The sequence below is a fragment of the Miniopterus schreibersii genome (genome assembly GCF_964146895.1).
Source record: "Miniopterus schreibersii genome assembly, chromosome: 17".
Taxonomy (NCBI): Eukaryota; Metazoa; Chordata; class Mammalia; order Chiroptera; family Miniopteridae; genus Miniopterus; species Miniopterus schreibersii.
The window spans coordinates 5,680,432-5,699,863 of record NC_138117.1 but is presented as its reverse complement, the minus strand read 5'-3'; the positions used below and the strand labels follow the sequence as shown (position 1 = coordinate 5,699,863).

General features: G+C 34.9%; 1 protein-coding gene across 8 annotated transcripts in view; it reads right to left on the bottom strand.

Annotated features, from left to right (window-relative positions):
• Nucleotides 1-19,432, bottom strand: part of VPS13B (vacuolar protein sorting 13 homolog B) — a 454,815-nt gene that overhangs the window by 369,049 nt on the left and 66,334 nt on the right. Inside the window, exon 18 of one of the 8 annotated variants that reach the window (XM_081116981.1) lies at nucleotides 2,368-2,481. The exons of the other annotated variants lie outside the window; for them this stretch is intronic. Coding sequence (XP_080973107.1) covers nucleotides 2,462-2,481 — 20 coding nt within the window. The 3' untranslated portion in view covers nucleotides 2,368-2,461. Of the gene's footprint in view, nucleotides 1-2,367; nucleotides 2,482-19,432 lie in introns of those variants that run through there. 8 annotated transcript variants of the gene reach the window in all.

Genomic DNA, 19,432 nt, shown 5'->3' with positions numbered 1-19,432 from the left:
TCCCAAACAGAACCTTATCATGAAACTTGTTGCTAAAATAAACTTAAATAACCACAAAATAAATATTTTATTTCAGTCATGGTATGCCAGGTATTTTATATAATTTCACTTACAATTTTTAAAGTTTTATTGATGCTAGTATATTAAACAATTCTATAGATTCTATAAAGAATGAAGATATAATTCAACCTCTATTGCCTTTTACATTTATTGAAATGTTTAAGTATGTTTTTAACATAGAAAAATTACGAAAACTTTCTGTTAATATTTATGTTAACTATCAATCTCTTTACCAAGGTATTGAACCTTTGAAATAATTACTTTTGTACATAAAATTAACAGCTTTTACAACCACTGGCACATGTAGTACTTTACTCTTTTAATAATAAACATTTATACTCCAACTCTCTGACAGAATTTCAACACATAAAACCTATAAGGAAATGCTCATTCTCAGTTACATCGAGAATGCTTACCAGTAATTAAAAGTGAAAATTGAGACCTTAACAATAAACCAACGACATGCCTCGTTTATTAAACTGATGCTGTGAGGCTACTAGAAATGATGGTAAGTATTTTTACACACAAATTCGAGGACTCCAGAACTGACACTAAAGTCGCTATTCTATTCAATCTTTCAAAGCCTGAAGCCAGAGCTGAAGCAAAATTGCAGATTTTAAATGAATATCCAAACTGAGTCTATACTACCATACATCCTAATAAAGTAATGTCGCACTTACAGCAGCAATAAAAACAGTCATAGTATGCCAGGTATTTTACATAATTTCACTTCCTCCCCACTATGGGCCTATAAAGCAAGTACTACTGGTCTTCCTCATTCTGCAGAGAAGGAAACTGAGTCTTTAAAACTTGGTTAAGTCACATGGTTAATAAAAGGTGGGGCTAAGGTTCAAACTTTAGCAATGAGAAGATACTTTTCAGAACTGAACCTTAATTTCTAATAAATAATACAAGCCTTAGAGTCAAAAATAACTAAAATCATTCTCAACTAGGCAAATCAATACTTAGATGAAGATAGAGTCCTAAAAATTCCTATGGGAGGAGGGCAAACTTCTGATCCCAAGAAATAACAGCAGCTCTGGAAGCCAGCAATGTGCAGGTCTCTGCTATATGCAAGAAACCTGGGATCTTTAAATTTTGTCCTGCATTCCACCAGAGAGTGGTATGGATCCAGGGAGGGCCCAGTTAAACTTTACAGGCTTGCAACCCATTCTCATGAAGAGTTTCAAATACCTAAATAAAATTCCTACAAAGAAGTTTACTTTTTTTCCAGAGCTAAAAAAAAGCCCCCCAAAAAAGTTCTGTGCCATCAACTAAAAATTAAAATTAATATGGCTAACTAAGTAATGAATAGTTACTTTAAAACAAAATATTAATGAATTACTACAGAAATATGGTAAGTGGCTAAAAAATAAACTGATAATGGAACTGATGTGTATCTTTTCTGCAGATGTTATAACACTGCCAGCAATGTAAAAGAATTCTCCAAGTGGCTACACAGCATATCATTAAGTCAGTAGTCAAGACATATTTGCATTATGACTATTAAATGTGGATGCTGGTAAGCAGGAGTAAACTTTCCAACCATAAGTCAAATTGTGTCACTCCTCTGGTTAAAGCCCTCCAATGACCTCCCATTTTAATCAGAATAAAATCCAAAGTCCTTATTGTGCCTTGCAAGGTTCTAGTGGCTGCAGCCAAACTCTCTGACCTCATTTCCCTTCCTCCTCTCTCTCTTACCGTTTCTCTCCCTTCTCCCTTTTTCAGAACTCTGCAGCCAAAATGGCATTCTTTCTCTTTTTTGACAAGCCATTGCCCATAACAGGGGCTTTATACCCAGTATTTCTTTGTCTTGGAATACTCCCCTCCAGATCTTTCCCCTACATGAGATCTTCTTTGCTCACATTATCCATGACCAGCACTATTCCTAGCACATAGTAAGTGTCCAGTGATATTTATTGACTAACAAAATGAATTTAATGATTAGTATCATTCCAAGGTCTGCCTCACCCTGATTTCTTGTGGCAAATACATAGTGTACCTCTTACATTACCCTTCAACAAAGGACACACTGCCCAGCAGCAAGGAATGTGATTAGCTGACAGCCTCCAGCTCTTAGCTTCTTTAGAGTTTGCCTCACTTTCCAGTCAAGGACATACTTCTCTCAGGGAAGCCCACAGCCAACACCTGAGTAGTGGTGGTAGAGAGGCCTAGTCATTTTTACCCAATGCAGGACTCCTCGAACAACCTTTGTTCCAAAGGTCCCTGTTGGGTTGGCAGGGACTTTGTCAAGTCAGGTTCACAATGTGATGGCTGCTCTTAACCAATCTTGCTCCCGCTCTTTTCTTTTCACAGGTGTTATGCCTCAGTAAACTGCCTGCAATCCTAACTCCATCGCAGTGTCTGCTTCCAGGAGAATCCAACCAGCACTGTTTCCATTTCAAAAATCACTCCTTATGCCTATAAATTAAAATGGCCATTTTTAACAGTGCACAGAGCATTCGTTTTATATTAAGCATCTGATGAAATAGCTACCACCATCCTCATTCTCCACTAATTTTCACAGACACACTTATACTCACTCCCCCAAACTCCTAACCACACAGCACTTAGTAGATTCTTTATTTACATTTAAGTCTTAATTCAAATGTTGCCTCCTCTATGAAGCCTTTAAAATACAATCAACTGCTCTTTTCTTGTGGCTACCCTAGCAGTACCTACCATACTACAATTATGAGATTATATTTCTGTTTCCCTTCCATCTGTGCCTGTCTCATATTAATAACCCAGTGCTTCATAATGCACTTGGTTTAAGTAAGTTGTTCTATAAGTTTCTTGATAAGAAAATGAACTAAAATAAAAGTAATTTTTTTAAAACCTTTAAAGGCATATGGTTTTTACATAGTTTTTTTCTGTAAGATTGAGTTAAAATGATCAGCATATACAAGCCCCCGAAATTCTTATATTCTAAAAATAATTTCATTCTTCCTAGTGAATAAACTTAATTTTGTTTTCAAGAGCAGTTATAAATGTTAAAATTGAAAGCTGCTAGGCAATTTAGAGGCCAATTCATTTTGAACTTGTAGGATACTTCCTTACAAATAACATATTAGTTACTAAGGAAAAATGAAGCACTGGTTTTTACAACTCATAAAATTTCTTTTCAACTTCATATAACCTGTCAGTTCTCAATTACACCCTCCTGGGACAAAAATCAGGCCAAACATTTTTAGCATATAAGAATAAAATAAAACTAAACCATGAAACACACACATATATGAATAAAGTGTCTACCAGAATGGTATTTTATGAATTAGAAAATTTTCATTTTGAGAATTGTTTAACACTAATGGGGGTTAGCCATACTAATTTTTTAATTCAGTTAAGTTAAAATGGGCAAGCAGCATTACTCTTCCACTCAGTAATCAAAGAATAGGTGAACAATTTAAAAATCTTAATATTTTAGAGGAAGGCTAAGATTCCCATAGGAAATAAAAGTGGAAATGAGTCCAAGGGAGAAAATGGCTTGGTTCCACACCCTTAAAATTGCCTACAGCAATGCATCAAAAAATAAAATAAAATAAGCCCCCAGAGTCTGGGTCAGCAGCATAGTGTTACAATTTAAGCATTGGGTCATCAATGGCAATGGTAGGCTGATTAAGGGTTGAGGTAATATATTTACATACTGTAGTAAGAAACTGTGTAACAGTACCGCCAACAGCACAAAGAGTTCTTGTGTGGATATCTGTACAAAGAAATATTATAACCATCTGCTTATATTTCAGTATGAAAATATGAAACGTACTTGAATAATTGTTTAAGTAAAGAAATAAACATGGATAAACTATATTATAAAGACTAATAGTTCAACTTGTTAAAAATAATAAAACAACTTCATTCAGCAATTCATTAGTCATATTTTCCAACAAAAAAACACTTTAATTTTATTACTTATTAAAATCTGATCCTAACTGAAACAACCTTCCTCTAATATAAGGGATAAAAGCAAAAATGCAAAGCTAATATGGAAAAATGCAGTTTTTCTAGTAATGAAGTCACTCTCAAATATAAGTAACAAAATTTGTTAAACTTATGACATGAACAGGTTAAATTAAACATTGATTTGTCTTCATATTTAACAGGCAGCTCCAATTAGTAGAATAAATGTATATGAATTATATTATGCATATTACTGCTCAAAGCTCTCAGAAAACTTATTTTGCAATTAACCAAGAAAAGACTCTTATTATGTTTGTGTCCCCAGTGCCTGGCACAGAGTGGCATACAATGGCACCCACATATGTTTATTAAATGCAAAAATAAATGCATATACTGAAGTCCATTTTTTTGTAAGGATAAAAAGATTTATTTAAACACAGAAAATGTTACCAGTAGCAACAGTCTTGATTTCTGACATATAGTTTGGGCAAGACTGATGCTAAGAATTATCACCAAAGGATGATTCCAAGATTCATAAAAAGTGTCTCTACCTTTGAGTCAATATTTCTTGGGATATTTTGGCAGAAAAATCATTTTTTAAAATATTAACATGCATGAAGATGCAAACTGCTTTATCTAATAACTAGCAATCACCTAAATTCCAAATGTTAATGAATTCCCCAAAATTAACCCAGTGGATTATTCAATAATTCAATTTAAAAACACTTTTCAGGCTTATACTGTATGTCTGACAGCATACTCTGGAAATATAAAAGTACACCTAACTCACCCTGAAAGGTATGAAGCGTCAATTAAGTCTCCAAGGAAGAGAAGTCATGAGACAGACAAGAGGAGGCACGGTTATGCAGGGAGGAGGGGTGTCCCAGGCAGGTGGATCACTGTGTGCCACAGCAGAGGATGACCCATGCATGTGTTTGGGCACTCAGCAGTTCAACACAGCAAGAGGAAGAAGCTCGAAGGAACTTCCCCGAGACAAGTCTGAGATCATGAAATAACCTTGTTCTGATATGCAAAGAAGTTCCAATTTTAATGGGAAACCACTAAAAAACATAATCAGAATTCCATTTTATAAAGATCACTGAGACTGCAATGGAGAGAAAGAACTGGAGAGCAAGAAAGGACTGACTGGGAGGCCCTGGCCGGTGGTTCAGCTCACAATGATCCCCTCTCCCCTCCCTCTCTCCTTCCCTCTCTAATATCAATAAACATATCCTCGGGTGAGGATTTAAAAAAGAAAGAGAAAGAGGACTGGGAGATAGATCCCTTGGTAAGATACCACAGCAATCCTGGCTGGAAATAAAGACATGGTTACACAAAGCAGTGGCCAGAGGTCGGGAAGATTTAAGAGGAAGAACTGACAGAACATGACGACTCTTAGGTGTTTTGCATAAAACAATGGGTGAATGGTGATACCATTAGCTATTATTTGAGAAAAAGAGTCAAGTTTCATTTTGAAAATAGTGAATTTTAGATACCATGGCACATCCAAATAAATTTACCAGTTTCAGGAAAAAGTTCTGGACTACAAAATTAAATGAAGTATTTGTCACATACTGGCCGCAGCTAAAGGATAAACGACAAAGAAGAGCCCACAAATCAAGCACAGAATGCGAGTGTCAAATACGCAGTCAGAGAAGGTGAAAACTACAAAATATACACCAAATTCAGCCTCCAAGCTAAGTGGAAAGGCGCATGTACACGTCCTATCACTTCTCTCTGACAAAAGAGAAAAAGATAAAATGAGAGGCTGAGTGGGACTTAGAATCTAAGGTGAAGTTCTCTGTGTGCTTTTCACAATGGCAAAGACAAAAGTACGTGACACTGAAAAGAAAAAAAAATGTAATGAAATGTTATAAAAGAAAGCATAACATTGAGTGGTACATACATCATAAATCAAATCACGTAAAACTATGTATAAGGACATGAGTCAAAAGGAAACATGAAAAATTAAAAGCAGTCACTTATATTTGTAGTGTTCTTTCTTTTATGATTTCCTTTGTTGTCCTATGAAACATTAAAAAGAGTAACTGCTCTATAAATCTCCTCACCAAATCCCATCATAATGTTAAAATAATTAGAGATGGACAGTCTTATGATTAATAATTTAATGAAAATTTTATCTGTGTTCAATCCTAGCTTTTAATAGTCATCGAATCTAATTCTAAAATGTGCATTCCTAAAAATGATCTGGTTGTTTCAAAACATCCCAGTTCTGTAAGACTTCCATGTCTCACTAAACTTGGAAAATATGAGGCAAATGACATATTAACTTGAACAATCATAAAAATGCTTAGAAAGTAAAAGGCTCATTTAATGAAAAAAACTTAGAAATGTTTCCATATGTTTCTATGAAGTATTCTTTCCCCACTAAATGAACACATTCAAGATTTTGTTTCTGGCTTTGTTTCAGAAAAAAAAAAAAAAAAAAAAACACACATCTGCATAGTACGGCACTTACAAGTACATCTCAGTCATGCAATAGTTATGTCACAGCTCATATATCAAATAAAAATCACATTCAAGCCCACACAACCTCAAGGCCCAGTCTTCCTTTCTACTAAGAGTATTCCTGAGAGAGCCTTCATTGCACCTAGCTGCTGATGTCACATAACTTTTGTTAGAAAGTTAAATCCTAAAACTAAAATATCAAACAGTTTGGAGTACAGTTGTGAATGACCTAAAAAAACAACTTTCTCTAGTTATAAATTATGAACATTTCCTTTTCACAGAAACAGGTGCAGAAGTGGGGGGAGGAATCCTGTCACTATACCTCACTAAATGGTGATTTTTTTAAATAAAGCATTATTTCATTATATAAAAGACATGATAAAATAATAATGTTTCATCATGCTTAGAATAACCATGATATTTTTTATGCAGCTCTATTTAATTCCATATACATACATTATATGGAATTTCTAATCATTATAGATGAGAAATATTTTATCTGAGCAGTTTCCACAAACTTCATGTTTTTGTGTACTAACATCATCATTGCTACCAAGTCCTTGTACCATTTGTTATTATTTACTTAATAAAGCCGCAGCAGCATCTCACAGTGGCTAAGAGCTTGGATACTGTCAGAGCTCATGGACAGATACTACAGCTCTGCCACTTAACGTCTATAACCAAGTGCAAGATTGTTATTCTCTGTACTTCTGTTTCTCATGTGTACAATGGGGATAAATAATAGTACCTTACCTTCAACACTGCTGTGAGGATTACATGACTCAATATATATCAAGAACTTAGTACTCGGCACATAGTGAGTACTAAGTAATTCGCTTATACTACTGTTAACGTTTTTCTTTAAATTTACTCACGATTTTTTACTTTATGATAAATTTGTTTCCTGAACAAACTTTTATTCCACTATCATTTTAAACAATAATACCTGAAATCACAGGTATAACATGAGGGATTATTTTTACCTAATACACAGTAAAATAAATAATTTTTTAATTAAAAACAAAAGTTTCCAACATGCTACTTAAAATCATCTCCAATTCCAACAGTGATAGCGCATCAGTAATGAACACTTAAGCCCTGGCCAGTGTGGCTGTTGGTTGGAGTGTTGTTCGGCACACCAAAAGGTCGCAGGTTCAATTCCCGGTCAGGGCACATACTTAGGTCGCCGGTTCCACCCCTGATTGGGGCACGTATTGCCAGCAACCAATGGATGTTTCTCTTTCTCTCTCCTCCCCCACTTCGTCTCTCTAAAATCAATAAGCATATCCTTGGGTGAGGATTAAAGAAAAAAAATTTAAAATAATGAACACAATGATTATGTAAAAGGCCATCTTTTGTGGTATACATTAAAAACGATATGCCTCAGAAAAAAAATAAAAATCCATTCAAAGGAAATGGAGACATTTAAATAATAAAAATCCTACGATAAGTACATTGCTAGCTATCTCAAGAAAAACACTCAATGCTCTCTGTAGGTAACTGGCACTAGAAAACAAATAAATAAATGCAAGGCCATCAATGAATAACCATCGCCCTGTTTCATTCTCTGGTTTTAGGGATTTAATAACCCCACTGGTATTTCTTTCCGTCAAACTAAATTTCTTCTAGTTTTAGCTCATTTCTTTCCTTTATAGAATTAGAAAACTGTTACCTTTCATAAAAGCATGAAATAATCCAAGGCATATTTTATTATTGCTGTCAATATAATTAACAACAGTAGCCACTAATTAAGTCAGGCACTGTGATGAATGCAATTTATCACAACAAATCCATGAAAATGTATTATTATTCATATTTTACAATGAAGAAACTTAAAGAATCTAAGCAACATGCCAAAGACCCCACAACTAGTAAGTGGCAGTTAGGAGAAAGGGGCTGGCATAGGAGTATTTAAACCATAAGGTCTGACTATGCTATAGTGAATCGGCAGACAGCCAACAACTGTTCTTCAATGTAGTCATAAGCTAAATATTTCAACGTTTAATTCATCAAAACATTTTTGCTACTCCTCATTTTCATCTACATTTATGGTGTAAAGTCATTCTTCTGAATTGTCCTGATGATGACAAATCTTGATCATTTGAGAGGTAAGTCTGAATGTTCGAAAGAAAAAATTACCACTCAGAGTGAGGAATAGTGGGTAAGGTGGGTGACACAGGGTCTCAACCATCTTTGTATCTAACAGAAGGCATGTTCCAGATACATATTCAAAACTACCTTTTGTTTCTCTCTTTGACAATCTTTAAAAGAAAATAAAGTATATATTTAATGGTAAGATACCGATTTCCTCATGTGTCTGCTAAATTGGCAACAAAAACGATTTTGAAGTTTTTAAAATCTGTAAGCATGGCAGTGTGTGTGGATTGGAACGTACTGACCAAAAGAATTACTTAGAAGAGCAACAGTCCTTTGCATATACAGTTGACCCTTGAACAGTGTGGGGGGTGAGGAGGGCTGACCTCTCATGCAGTCAAAAACCCCATATCACTTTTACCTCCCAAATACGTAACTATAGTAGCTCCTCAGAATCCATGGGAGATGGATTCCAAAACCCCTGCAGATACCAAAATCCATGGGTTTCCAACCGCAGATTTAAAATACTGTTTTGTTTTATCCCCATACCAGGGATAAGGGGGGCCAACTGTATATTTATTGAAAAAAATCCACGTATAAACGGACCCGCACAGATCAGACCTCTGTTGTCCAGGGTCGGCTGTGTAAGCTGTGCTTTCAGTGTAACAGGATAAGCCTCAAAGACACACTCTCTAGAGAACAGTCATAAAGCCTGTCTCCGGTTTTTAAAAAAACCAACATTCACCTCATTTTAAAGTTTTCTTCATTTTCCTTCCTCTTCAAATCGCTTATTGAAACTTGTTCGGTATTTTTTAAAATATTGCCAAATGTGTGATCAGCAGTACTACTCAAAATGCTGACTAGCAGGGAATAAAATTAGTAAGCGTTTCTTAGTTCTCCCTGGTAAATCTTTTAATTTGGAATCTACCCAAAACGATGTTAGCTTTTTCACCAATGTACTTACTGACTCATGTTCAAGCTACACATTCATATTCCCCAAGTGTCCAGTATGACCCATAACTTTTCTTCTTTGTTCTAATCAAATCTCTGCTTTCTAATTTTGTTACTTTTAATCTAAAGCACATTTTAACCTTTAATACTTCTTCCTGGTCTTGGAGATTCACTTTATATGAATAACAACATGACCAATTTAGAAATAACACCCAGTGCGATGTGCATTATATTTTCCATTCCTTTCTCTATGACATCAATATAAGTAAACAGAAATGGATCAAGCTGAAATGCCAATTAACATATCTCTGATGAAGGTGCGAAACCATCAATAATTATACTTTGCACAGGCAATGAATGATATGTATTTGTTAGCAATAAATTTTTAATCCAGTTATCACAATAACTGAAAGATATTCATAAGATGTGAGAGTCTAAACAATATGCACACTAGGTTTCATCAGGAAACCTCAAACAGTAGCTACAACATAGAATGATGAATGTAACCAAAGATTAAATACTATTTTTCCCACGTAGATTGAAAACTCTTTATAAACAGGGTCCAATCTAGCACTTACGAGGTTCTAAATATCCGTTGAGCTGAGCTAATGTATTAATCACAATGATATCACAACAGAGAAAATAAATCTGCTTGGAGAATAGGAGAAGTATTTGCATAGGAAACACTAATACTAAATTTTAATATTAATGTTACATTCAAATAGGAAGGAGGTAATCAATCAGAGCTTTTTTATTTTTTGGAAAGGTAAGAAAATGTAAAAAACATGGTATGAAGGATTTGATTCAGCCAGAGGTGAGAAATGAGGGAGAAATGAGGCTATGGGGGGCCCAGGTCCTAAAGGGACACGCCAGGAGTCTTTTAATTTATCCTAAGGGCAACAGGGAGCCCTTGACAATTCATGAGGAGAGAAGTGATGGGGTCACTCTTGTCTTCTTGGTACAGAGTTTAGAAATCTTAAGCCCAGAGGTGCCTGAGGAGCCAGATGAGAAAAAGGGGAGGCTAAATCCAATCTTGACAGGAGCATCATCCAAGAGATCAAGTGTTTCCAGGGAAAACGAAGGAGGGAACATAAGGCCACCTCCCCCGCCCCTAAATTCTTCCAATCCCAAACTGCTGACAGGTTCCAGCGCCAAAACCACCATCAGGGTCTGCCGTGGTCTCAAGAGGCCCCGCAGAACATAATGCTGGTTACTCAACCTGTTCAGTGCTGTATTGAACCAAGGCCCTAACAGATAACTCATCAGAGCGTCAAGCACAGCCCTTCTCACATCCTGAGATTCAGAATCCAGAGGAGGCTGTCTTTGTTTTCATTGCTTCCATGTCATTTTCTCTTGAATATTTTCAAATCTTAAAATGTAAAGATTTTGTCCACACAGACACAGACATGCTCCTGCTACAGGCTGTCATGCTTACTACAATGCTTCCACACAGCAGTTTGTGTGCACCTGTGTGTACAGCATTGTGCATCTACCACTATCCACTCATCCATCCATTTTTTCATCAGCCTGTCCATCACTGAAAAGCAAGTTCTGACCAGTTAAGTCCCGGGGTTCAAAGCAGGGTAATCAAACTCTTCCAAAAAAAATTAAAGAGGAGGGAGGAGTCCAAAACTCATTTTTCAAGGCCAGCATCACCCTTATACTAAAGCCAGATAAGAACACTACAAAAAAGAAAATTACAGACCAATATCCCAGATGAATATAGGTGCAAATATTCTCAATAAAATACTAGCAAACCAAATTCTGCAGCACATTAAAAGAATCATTCACCATGACCAAGTGGAATTCATCCCTGGGACTAAAGAATGATTCATAAGACACATTCAATAAATGTGATACATCGCATTAACAGAATGAAAAAAATTATATGATCATCTCAATAAACATAGAAAATGCATTTGACAAATTCACCATCCATTCATGTAAACATTTTCAACAAATCAGGTATAGAAGGAACGTACCTCAACATAATAAAGGCCACATATAATAAGCCCACAGCTGATACCAAACACAATGGTGAAAAGGTTGAAAGCTTTTTCTCTAAGATCAGAACAAGAAAAGGGTGCCCACTCTCACCACTTCTTTTCAACATAATACTGTAGGCCTAGCTGGGGCAATAAGACAAGAAAAAGAAACAAAGGGCATCAGAATCAGAAAGATGTCGAATTGCATTTATTTACAGATGACATTTCGTATATAGAAAATCCTAAACACTCCAACAAAATCTTTTACATCTAATCAATGAATTCAGTAAAGTTGAAGGAAACAAAATTAGCATTAAAATATCAGTAGAATTTCTATGCACTAATGACAAATTATCTGAAAGAATAATAAAGAAAACAATCCCATTTACAATAGCATCCAAACCAATACAATATTTATAAATACTGTATTTAACCAAGGAAGAGAAAGACCCCTGAAAACTACAAGACATTGATGAAAGAAGTCAAGGAAGGCAAATAAATGGAAAGATATCCGTGTTCATGGATTAGAAGAACTGTTATTGTTAAAATGTCTATACTACCCAAAGCCATCTATAGATTCAATGTATTCCCTATGAAGATTCCAATGGCATTTTTTTACAAAAGTAGGGGAAAAATCCTAAAATTTATATGTGACCACAAAAAACCCTGCATAGGCAAAGCAATCCTGAGAAAAAAGAACAAAGCAGGAGGTATCACACTTCCTGATTTCAAGCTATATTATAAGCTAAAGTAATCAAATAAAAACTGACACATAGACAAGGGAACATAATCAAAAGCCAAAAAACAAAACTCATGCATATACAGTCAACTAATATTTAACAAGGGACCAAGAATACTCAATAGAAAAAGATAGTCTCTTCAAAAAATGATGCTGGGAAAATTGGATATTCACATATAAAAGAATGAAACTAGACCCCTATCTTAAACCATTCACAAAAATTAACTCAAAATGGATTAAAGGCTTAAATGTAAGACCTGAAACCATAAAACACTTTGGGTCTTGGCAATGATTTTTTGGATATGACAGTTAAAACACAAGTAACAAAGTAAGAAATAAACAAGTGGAACTACATCAAAAAAGCTTCTACATGGCAAAAGAAAAAAAAATCAACAAAATGAAAAGGCAACCTACAGAATGAGAGAAAATATTTGTAAGCCATCTATCTGATAAGGAGTTAGTATCAAAAATATACAAAGAATTCATACAACTCAATAGCAGAAAAACAAATAATCCAATTAAAAAATGGGCACAGGACCTGCACAGACATTTTCCGAAAGAAGATAAACAAATGGCCAACAGGTATATGAAAAGAAGCTCACATCGCTAATAATTAGGGAAATGCACATCAAAACCACAAGGACATATCACCTCATATTTGTTAGAATGGCTATCATCAAATAGACAAGAGGTAACAAATGCTGAGAAGGATGTGAAGAAAAGGGAACCCTTGTGCACTGTTGGTAGGAATGTAAATTGATACAACCATGATGGAAAACAATATGAAGTTTACTCAAAAAAGTAAAAGTGGAACTACCATATGATCCAGCAATACCACTTCCGGAAAAATACCCAAAGAAAACAAAATCTCTAGGTCAAAGAGATACCTGCACTCCCATGTCCACTGTAGCATAATTTATAATAGCCAAGACCTCGGAACAACCTAAGTGTCCATCGACAGATGGAAAAAGAAAATGTGAGATGTGTATGTATCATATACATGAGATATGTGATGAGAAATGTTTCATCACTTATATATGTGTATACACACACTGGAATGTTATTTAGCCATTAAATAAAGAAAAAAATCCTACCATTTTGATAACATGCATGAACCTTGATGGGATTAACCTAAGTAAAATAACTCAGAGAAAGACAAATACTGTTGGATCGCACTCATATATGTGGAATCTGGGGGGGGAAATCATAGAAAAAAATGAGATCTGTGGTTATCAGAGGCAAGTTATGGGGGTTGGGGAAATTGGATGAAGGTGGTCAAAACGTACAAAATTCCAATTACAAGATCAATAGTATTGGGGATATAATGTACAACATGATGATTAAATTTAACACTTCTGTAGGGTATATTTGAAAGTTGTCTAGGAGAGTTAATCCTAAAAGTTCTCATCACGAGGGTAGATTTTCTTTTTTTCTATCAATAGGAAGAGCAAAGGATATTAACTAAACTTGTGATAATCATTTTGCAATATATTTAAGTCATTATGCTGTATACCTAAATTTATACAGTGCTGTATGCCAATTACATCTCAATAAAACTTAAATGAAAAAAAATGGGAAAATCACTACACTAGCATATTAGCAGAGAGGTCCTATAGCTTTCATAGAATCTAAACTTCTACACATTATATGAGTATATCTCTAAAATTACTTTTTATATGGCAAAGTTAGTCCTTTTTGTATCTGCTGACTCAAGGATGGTCGCTTAATTATCTCTGTTGCAATGGCTTCCCCACCTTATAATCAAGGCAAAAGAATGAGAGTAAGGGTAAGAATCAGTGGACTTGTGGGAAGTGAAGATGTCTGGCTGATATGCTCATACGACCAAGAACCACCTCCTGTCCCTTAGTCACTTGGTCACCCAAGACAATTCTCACATATACCTTTAATTTCCTGAAAAAAAAAAGTCATCCCTATAGGAAAGACAGTTAACCATTAAATTTTGTTTTTTAAGTCCTTATAACATGTAAGTTTTTTTTTTTTCAACTACCAGACATTCAATTTCCAAAGAGTTTCAGGAATGCTCTATGTCTAACATGACAGCAGTAAATGTAAGCATATAATGTGTGTACACACAAACAGTACAAACACAAGTTGAGATCTGATCCAGTGAAATCCAATGGTGGCCAAGGTAGAAGTACGTTAAGAATAATGTATAGTGCTATATAGCAAAGTGTACTCCAAGAGAACACAGCTCAATGGGAGATAAGTTTCAGAACATTGGGGACAATGAAAGAATTCTGTGAATGATGAATTAGAAGTGAGGAGCAGAAAAATTTGTAGTATAAAATGAGCTACTCTGTTTTGGAAAATTACTCATAGGATAGAGAATGCTAACTTCCGAAACACATGTGTACAAGTGAGGCTAAATAAAGGAAACCAGATCCTGGTGGAACATTCATCTGCCCTCTACTCTATTCACTTAAACACAGAACTAGCCCATCTGACTTGTTACCCACAATTGTGCTCATACTCGGAAGGCATTAAGCACATTCTTAATTCTCTAAACTATACTCACAGAAGTACAAATGATTATATATGTAGTTATTCATTTCTTAACAATTATCACATATACTGTAAATGAACTTTCAATATATCTCCATGAATTCAAGTAAAAATGAATCTTTAAATTCAATAAACAGTCATATTATGCAAAATTTACATAGGGGCACTTTAAAAGTCATAATATTCCTGAAAGTAATGTCTTTTTACTACAACTTAAATAACAACAATATAATTTTATTGTTAGTTCTTACTGCTAGTTCTTAATGCAAATCTAACTCAACTCTATTTTTAAACAAGGATAAATGTATAGTCAATGCATCTATCTGGAAAGAAAAAATTTTAACAGCTCAAAAATACGTATTTTTGAACCTACTGGAGGTGTTTTTCAGATGAGATAAAAAAGCAGTTTGAAAACTGAGGAACAGAAAAAGCATATCACTATACATCAGTCTTTTTCCTAAATAGTTAAAGAACTAGTCAACAACTCCAAAACCCTTTTTATATGCACACCTGGGAAGAATACGGAATCCGTAACTTTGCTCAGCTACACTGATGTGGTTTTAGGCCAGATGTTTAAATGTTACAGTATGTACATTTTCTTCCCCTCTTCTAAGGCAGAAGTAAAGTAAGAGGAATATTTGACTTCACTCCACAAGAGACCTATTTAATAGTTTGGCGGTTATGTAAGTAAAGGTAGCTTGGCTAAGTCAATGTTGACGACATACAGAACGACATGATCCTAATGAGTTGGAAAATATTGGCTCTCATGAGAATAGACCAGATGCTACTGAGCTGAGAAAGCTACTGTATTATTGAATTTCATTTTTATGAGGTAAAATTTATTATTCAACCATTAAGGTATCCCACATGAAATCTTGCATAAAAATACTTTTACAGTTACTTTCTGGAAAGTAGATTTTTATTTTAACATTAAGACATCACTTAATGTCCATTTGATCACCTTCAGCACAGATTTTAAAGTGTGTAAGTAATTTCCCTGCAAATACCAGATTAAGGGAACTAAGCTATCAATAAAACAATGAACTACCTAAATAAGGAAAAAGTGGTAGCAAGTCCTTGTTTTCCTAAGAAAACAAAAGTCATCTGGGACTTTGTATTTTATCTTCTGGCAAAATAAACAAGGGTTAGAATTTCTATGATTTGAATGCCATTAGAAACATGAATAGCAAAAATATGTAATTCAATAATCACAATAATACACATTTAGTTCAAACTTTAACATCTCTACTTTTACCTCTATAATTTATTCAAGTTTACTATATTTGCTATTCTTTTATTGCATAATTTCTAATGGAGTAGCAAACTTTCTTACTCGATTTCTGACCTCATTTACCACAGAGGTAGTTTGATGTAGAAGAAATAATAGTAACTGAAAGGTCCAAAGGACCGGTTTCAAAAACCAGCTTAATCAGTGAATATCTGTGAGATGATATTTAAGAAAAACACTAAATTGTTCTGAGCATAAATTTTCACAAGTTAACACAGGATATATAACCTGCCAACATTAATAATACTGTTAGGAAGTCAGTGAAATTAATACATGAGAAACATCAACCTAAAATAGGTGAGTCAAGCCTAGCTGGTATAGCTTAGTGGTTGAGCATGGACCCAGGAACCAAGAGGTCACTGGTTAGTTAAATTCCCAGTCAGCGCACATGCCCAGGGTAGCCGGCTCGATTCCCAGTAGGGGGCGTGCAAGAGGCAGATGATCAGTGATGTTTCTCTCTCGTCGATGTTTTTCTCTATCCCTCTCCTTTCCTCTCTCTCTAAAGATCAATAAAATATATTTTAAAAATATATTTAAAATAGGTGAGCTGAATCAGACTATTCAAGTAAGTTTTACGGTATCCAAAACCCACATTATGCAGCTCACTAGAGGAAAAGTGCTTGGTAAACAGCTGTAAAGTACGTAGAAAGAAGATAAAAAGGATAGAGTTTCATACATCTATTGTCCCACTGCATGTCCCACATTCCCTTTGAGTGCCTAGCAGAACAGAGAATATACGGTTCGTCACAGGTTTCTATGTGGCCTCTTATAAACAGCTATCTCACAGGGGCCCACTGCACAGCTTCTTCAATAAGTTTAAAGACCTAGACCTGACCAACGTCTTGAATTTTATTCTTTCTCTAGTCCGCTACTCATTCTTCTCTCACTTCCCTGCCTGACCATTTCAGTTTACCTTTGCCCTATACCTCCTCAGCTAAAACGCTGGATCACCGAGAACAGGGGTATCCATACACAGAATCATTTCAATAGGTAATATCCCCATACGTATGTTTCCAGCTGGATCCTATATCCAGGATAAGAACAAACCAACTCCCAAACAATACTATATTTGGTACTCTATGAGTAGATATAAAGATAGTATCACCATTTTACAGATGAGAAAGTTAACTGAAACTGAAAAAAAACCACTTCCTTTAGAAATATAGTTACTAAAAAGATTTAATGCAACAACTCAGTAGTCTCTCCTAAATTTCAGTAATTGAAAACTGAAAATATTCTTATTATGTGACAGACATAGTAAGACATTCACTACACAATCATCTATAAATAACATACAGATTAATAAAATTCAATGCACAAAATTAAATCTCTAAGATTAGCACAGAACTTTTATATTATTTATTTTAATCTTTTATTTTATTCTGATTTTTGTAAGAGCTGATGAAGAAAAAGTAATCATTGTAGCTTTAAAGAACATATAACTCAACAGTCATTAAAATATTTACTTAAAAGCCTCTTACATAAACATATTCACAAAAAAGATACTAAAAAATTGATTCAATAAAAATTATCTCATTTTTGTGATGTATAATAATATAGGGCTTGTTAAAGAAAACATATTTTCTTCCTAAAGGCATTTTTTAGTTTTGATGTTTGAAATTAACTTCGATATCACATATCTGAAGCACCATTACTAATCCAACATTTAGGACAAGGAGACTGAGGCACAAAAAGTGTTTGCAATGAAATCCAACAACCTAACGTTACTTGATTCTATATACAGAGATCTGTTCAGCTATTAAAAGGAAAAAATAATTAACGTTAGTTTTTTTAATAATCAAGTTAATAAAATAGTGAAAAATTCCATACCTACAATAAAAAACAAAAGGTTTTTCTGTGATTGGTTTTTTTTTTATATAAGAATGCAGCATAAAAAACATATGAAGTTAATTTACTTCCTTTGAGTGATAAAATTATTTACATTATTTCACAACCTGATATTGGTTACCCTTTGCTAAGAGTGTTAATTATAATCAAGGAATCAACAACCATGTTTTCTTACATATCAAAACTTCAGAATAAATATTTTTCACATTTTAAATTTTCCAGCCCGGCCAGGCATGGCTCAGTGGTTGAGCATCGACCTAGGATCCAGGAGATCAGGGTTTGATTCCCGGTCAGGGCACATGCCCAGGTTGCGGGCTAGGCAGCAGATCAATGACTCTCTCATCATTGATGTTTCTATCTCTCTCTCTCCCCCTCCTTTCCTCTCTCTGAAATCAATAAAGATATATTTAAAAAAACAAAAATTTTTTCCAGAAATGTCTAACACTTTACACGTACATGATGTATTTTGCCCATGATCCTGTGCCATTTCCAGTGCTATTTCTTTTTTCTTTTTTTTTTCAATTTGTCATTCCATTTATTTATGAATTCATTGGTTGATTCTTTTTTTTTTAATTTTTATTTTTGTTTAAAATATTACAGATGTCCCTTTTTCTCCCCAATGACCCGTTCCACCCCGTCCCACCCCCCCTCCCCAGTCCCTCTCCCCAACATTGTCCATGTCTGTGGGTTGTGCATATACGCATATAAATTCTTTGGTTACTCTCTCCCCCTCCACCCACCCGCCCTCCTCCATCCCTCTGACATTCAAAACTGATGAACAGAATCGATTCAATGACATGGAAGCCATTTCTTCTTAAACGACATAAAAATCAGTACTGGCATACCTCGGAGATATTGTGGGTTGGGTTCCAGACCACCACAATAAAGCAAATATCACAATAAAGCAAGTCACGTGAATTTTTTGGTTTTCCAGGGCACATAAAAGTCGTCATGTTCACACTATACAGTAGTCTTTTAATTATGCAATAGCAGTGTGTCTTAAAAAATAAACAGACCTTAATTTTAAAATACTCCCTTGCTAAACAATGTTAACCCATCGTCTGAGCCTTCAGAGACTCCTACTCTTTTTGCTGGTGGAGGGTCTCACCTTGATGTTGATGGCTGCTGACTGATCAGGGTAATGGTTGCTGAAGATTGAAGTGACTGTGGCAACTTCTTAAAATAAGATAACAATGAAGTTTGCGCAATCAAATGCCTCTTACTTTCACTGATTTCTCCGCAGCATGTGATGCTTGCTGTTTGATAGCATTTTACCCAGAGTAGAACTTCTTTCAAAATTTGAGTGAATCTCTCAAAACCTGCTGCTGCTTTATCAACTAAGTCTATATAATAATAAAAGTTCTTTGTTCTCCTTTCAAGAATCTTCACAGCAAATTTACCAGGAGTCAATTCCATCTCAAGAAACCGCTTTCTTTGTGCATTATTAAGAAGCAATTCCTCATCTGTTAAAGTTTGATCATGAGATTGCAGCAATTCAGTCATTATAATTCTAGTTCTCTTGCTATTTCCACCACATCTGCAGTTACTTCCTCCACCAAAGTTTTTAAGCCCTGA